Source organism: Bidens hawaiensis, unplaced genomic scaffold, assembly GCF_021521415.1.
Source record: "Bidens hawaiensis isolate Kalapana, Puna unplaced genomic scaffold, B.hawaiensis_p1.1 tig00034631_1, whole genome shotgun sequence".
In the NCBI taxonomy this organism is placed as follows: domain Eukaryota; kingdom Viridiplantae; phylum Streptophyta; class Magnoliopsida; order Asterales; family Asteraceae; genus Bidens; species Bidens hawaiensis.
In genome coordinates, this window is record NW_027495991.1 from 30,329 (window position 1) to 32,999 (window position 2,671).

Genomic DNA, 2,671 nt, shown 5'->3' on the forward strand with positions numbered 1-2,671 from the left:
AAGAATGGTTGGTGATTATATCGGAGATCTAATCCAAACTTGCCGATGGAGATACTACGTAGTACGTTGGTAATGATTTCACATCAAATCCACGTATATATAGTGCTAATTTTAAATGTCCATCATTAAGTTTAATACAAATCACTTTGTCAAATGTCAATCATAAATGATATCTACGTACTACGATCCCAAAAAAACCACCATATAAAACTAATATAACAATTTGTGATACATATATTGAAAAGAGAAAAACACAAACCAGATGAGATAACATATTCATTTATATGAATGATTAGCTAATAATATTTAAAGAAAATGAAAACAAATGAAACTTACTTTCTTTTTAACACCGTTTGGAACTATCCTCAATGTTCAATTGATTCTTTCCGAGACGGATGCATGTCAATTGTCAATACTGATTTTGACGATGTATGAACCACCCCCCCCCCCCTCCCGGAGTTAGGTTTTGAACATGACACCTCAACATCTCAAGTGTAACCGTCACCCCCCAAGTCATTAAATCGTAAGGTAATTCGCATCTTCCCAAAAGCAGAAGAGAATAAGACGTTGGTTTTTGTTTGGTGTGTGGTTTATAAGCTGAGAAAAAATAGTTTTTTACTTAATTTTTTCTTAATTTTAAATAAATCGGATACACACGTACATACATATATATATATATCACACATTCTTAACTTTATCGAAAAGGTTTCGATTTAATTATAGAAGAGCACATCTTCCCATGTAAACAAAAACCAAACCTAAAGAAAATACGTGTTGGCAATAGGAATCAATACCACACAAGTTGGATCAAGTGACACGAGTCTATATCCTTGTTAACATGATTTGGCTGCATAGTGTTTCATACGTTGCTGAGATTTGAAGGATTCTGACACGTACAAAATCAAAAAAGGATGCTGAATTATACATAACTTGAAGTTTTCAAATCCATTCATCATTTTCTTTCATTTTGAAGCCATTTTGAGAATGCTTCAAAGGTGTTCATGTCGGCTCTATAATGTTTCTGAGTGAACTCAAGGAAAGTCGACCATGTAAAATCCGGATATATTCTCTTGTTATTCATGTCTTCGAGTAACGCTTTAGGTGGACTGACGACTTTGTCCATTTGGGGAGACAGAAAGAACGCAAGGGACTTTCTCGGTGTATGGTTGTTCACAACTGCTCTATGTAAACAACTCTTGTATAATCCGTTCGATAGTGCCTGTGAAAAGAATATGTAATTTATTATCCATATAAAAATCTATTTAATGCGGATTTTCAAAACCAACTATTATGAGAACCCGTTACAGTAAAACTCCTCACTGTTTTCTAAAATTTTTTCATGAGAATATCTTGTTTGAGTTTTTACAATTACCATGAATGTATCCCCAATATTTATAACAAAAGCTTCTGAACATGGAGCAATAGAGTGCCACTTTCCGTCCACGAAAACTTCAAGCCCACCAACGTTGTCTTGATGAAGAATAGTTAGAGACGTAGGATCACAATGAGGACCTGTTCCAAGTGTTTGATCTGGTTTTTGGCAAGACGGGTAGTAGTTTAATCTCATTATCGAATCATTTTCGTCGTAGAAATCCCTAAAATGGGATTTTCCAATCCCTAGGCTTATTCCAAGTAGCTCCATGATATCAATTGAAAGTTTGCTGATAGCTTCACAATATTCTTGACAAACTCTCCTAAATAATAATGATAACATAGATGTTAGTTAGTTTTACTTGTGTTAGTAGTATATTGCGTCTAAACTAAAGAAAACAACAGTAGGTTGATGAAAGAAAGATATCTTAAGAGGGCAGTGCAAGTTTTGGTACCCAAAATGGTTAAAATCTTCTCCCATCATATTCAAGCAGTAATCTTGAACTAGGTTTCTACATCGTGGGCTTGCGGAATATCGAAAAGAAAGTGTTTCTTTCCATGGAAGTTTGGAAGAGAATCTATTAGTGAAACTACTATCATATCCGCAATACTCTCCAACTTTTCTTTGAGCCCTTTGCTTCTCTGAAAGAGGCATTCCAAAGAAATGATCCATGATCTTGTGAGCTTCGTTAATTAACCTAGGATCAACACCATGGTTAATAACCTGAAAGAATCCATGTTTTCGACAAGCAGAGTCAACTAGTTGAGCTGCATTGGACACTGCAGTTGTTTCGCCGGTGAAGAAACCCTTTAGATCAATGGGAGGGACATGTAGTTGTGGTGATGGTTGCCCGTGGCGGGGCTTTTCCTCCTCAGGCCACACAAATTGTTGGGGTATGCTAGTTTCATTTTGAAGAAAAGATGCATCAAAGATTAAACGGTTTTGTATACCTTTTGTTTCTTTGTTAGTTGAAAGTGGTGATGAAGGAAGAACAGGAGGCATTGATGCTTTTTTTGTGTGTTAAAAGTGAAATATTAATGCTCAACCAAGATTTTTTGCTCAGATAGTATGACTTTGTTTGTGATATTCACTATCAATCCATATATATACATGTTTGTACATTTATGTTCGGAGAGAGATGTTAAAAAATAGAATGAAAGAGAATCTGGTACAACATTCAGATATTGAATGATAAACAGCCAAAGACCATTCATGGGGAAATCATTCAACAAAAGTAGGAATATTTATAGGCTACTCTGTTGCAATATTCTCATTTTTTTTTTCTCTATACACGCATAA

At 35.0% G+C, this 2,671-nt stretch overlaps 1 protein-coding gene across 1 annotated transcript; it reads right to left on the reverse strand.

The window, feature by feature from the left end:
- Positions 1–754: 754 nt before the first annotated feature.
- Positions 755–2,421, reverse strand: LOC143586376 (gibberellin 20 oxidase 1-D-like). Its single transcript, XM_077067935.1, has 3 exons — positions 1,827–2,421; positions 1,373–1,694; positions 755–1,219 (listed from the first exon to the last, which is right to left on the reverse strand). Exons 1-3 carry the CDS (start codon positions 2,372–2,374, stop codon positions 953–955), a joined length of 1,137 nt encoding a protein of 378 aa, XP_076924050.1. The 5' UTR covers positions 2,375–2,421; the 3' UTR covers positions 755–952.
- Positions 2,422–2,671: the final 250 nt, after the last annotated feature.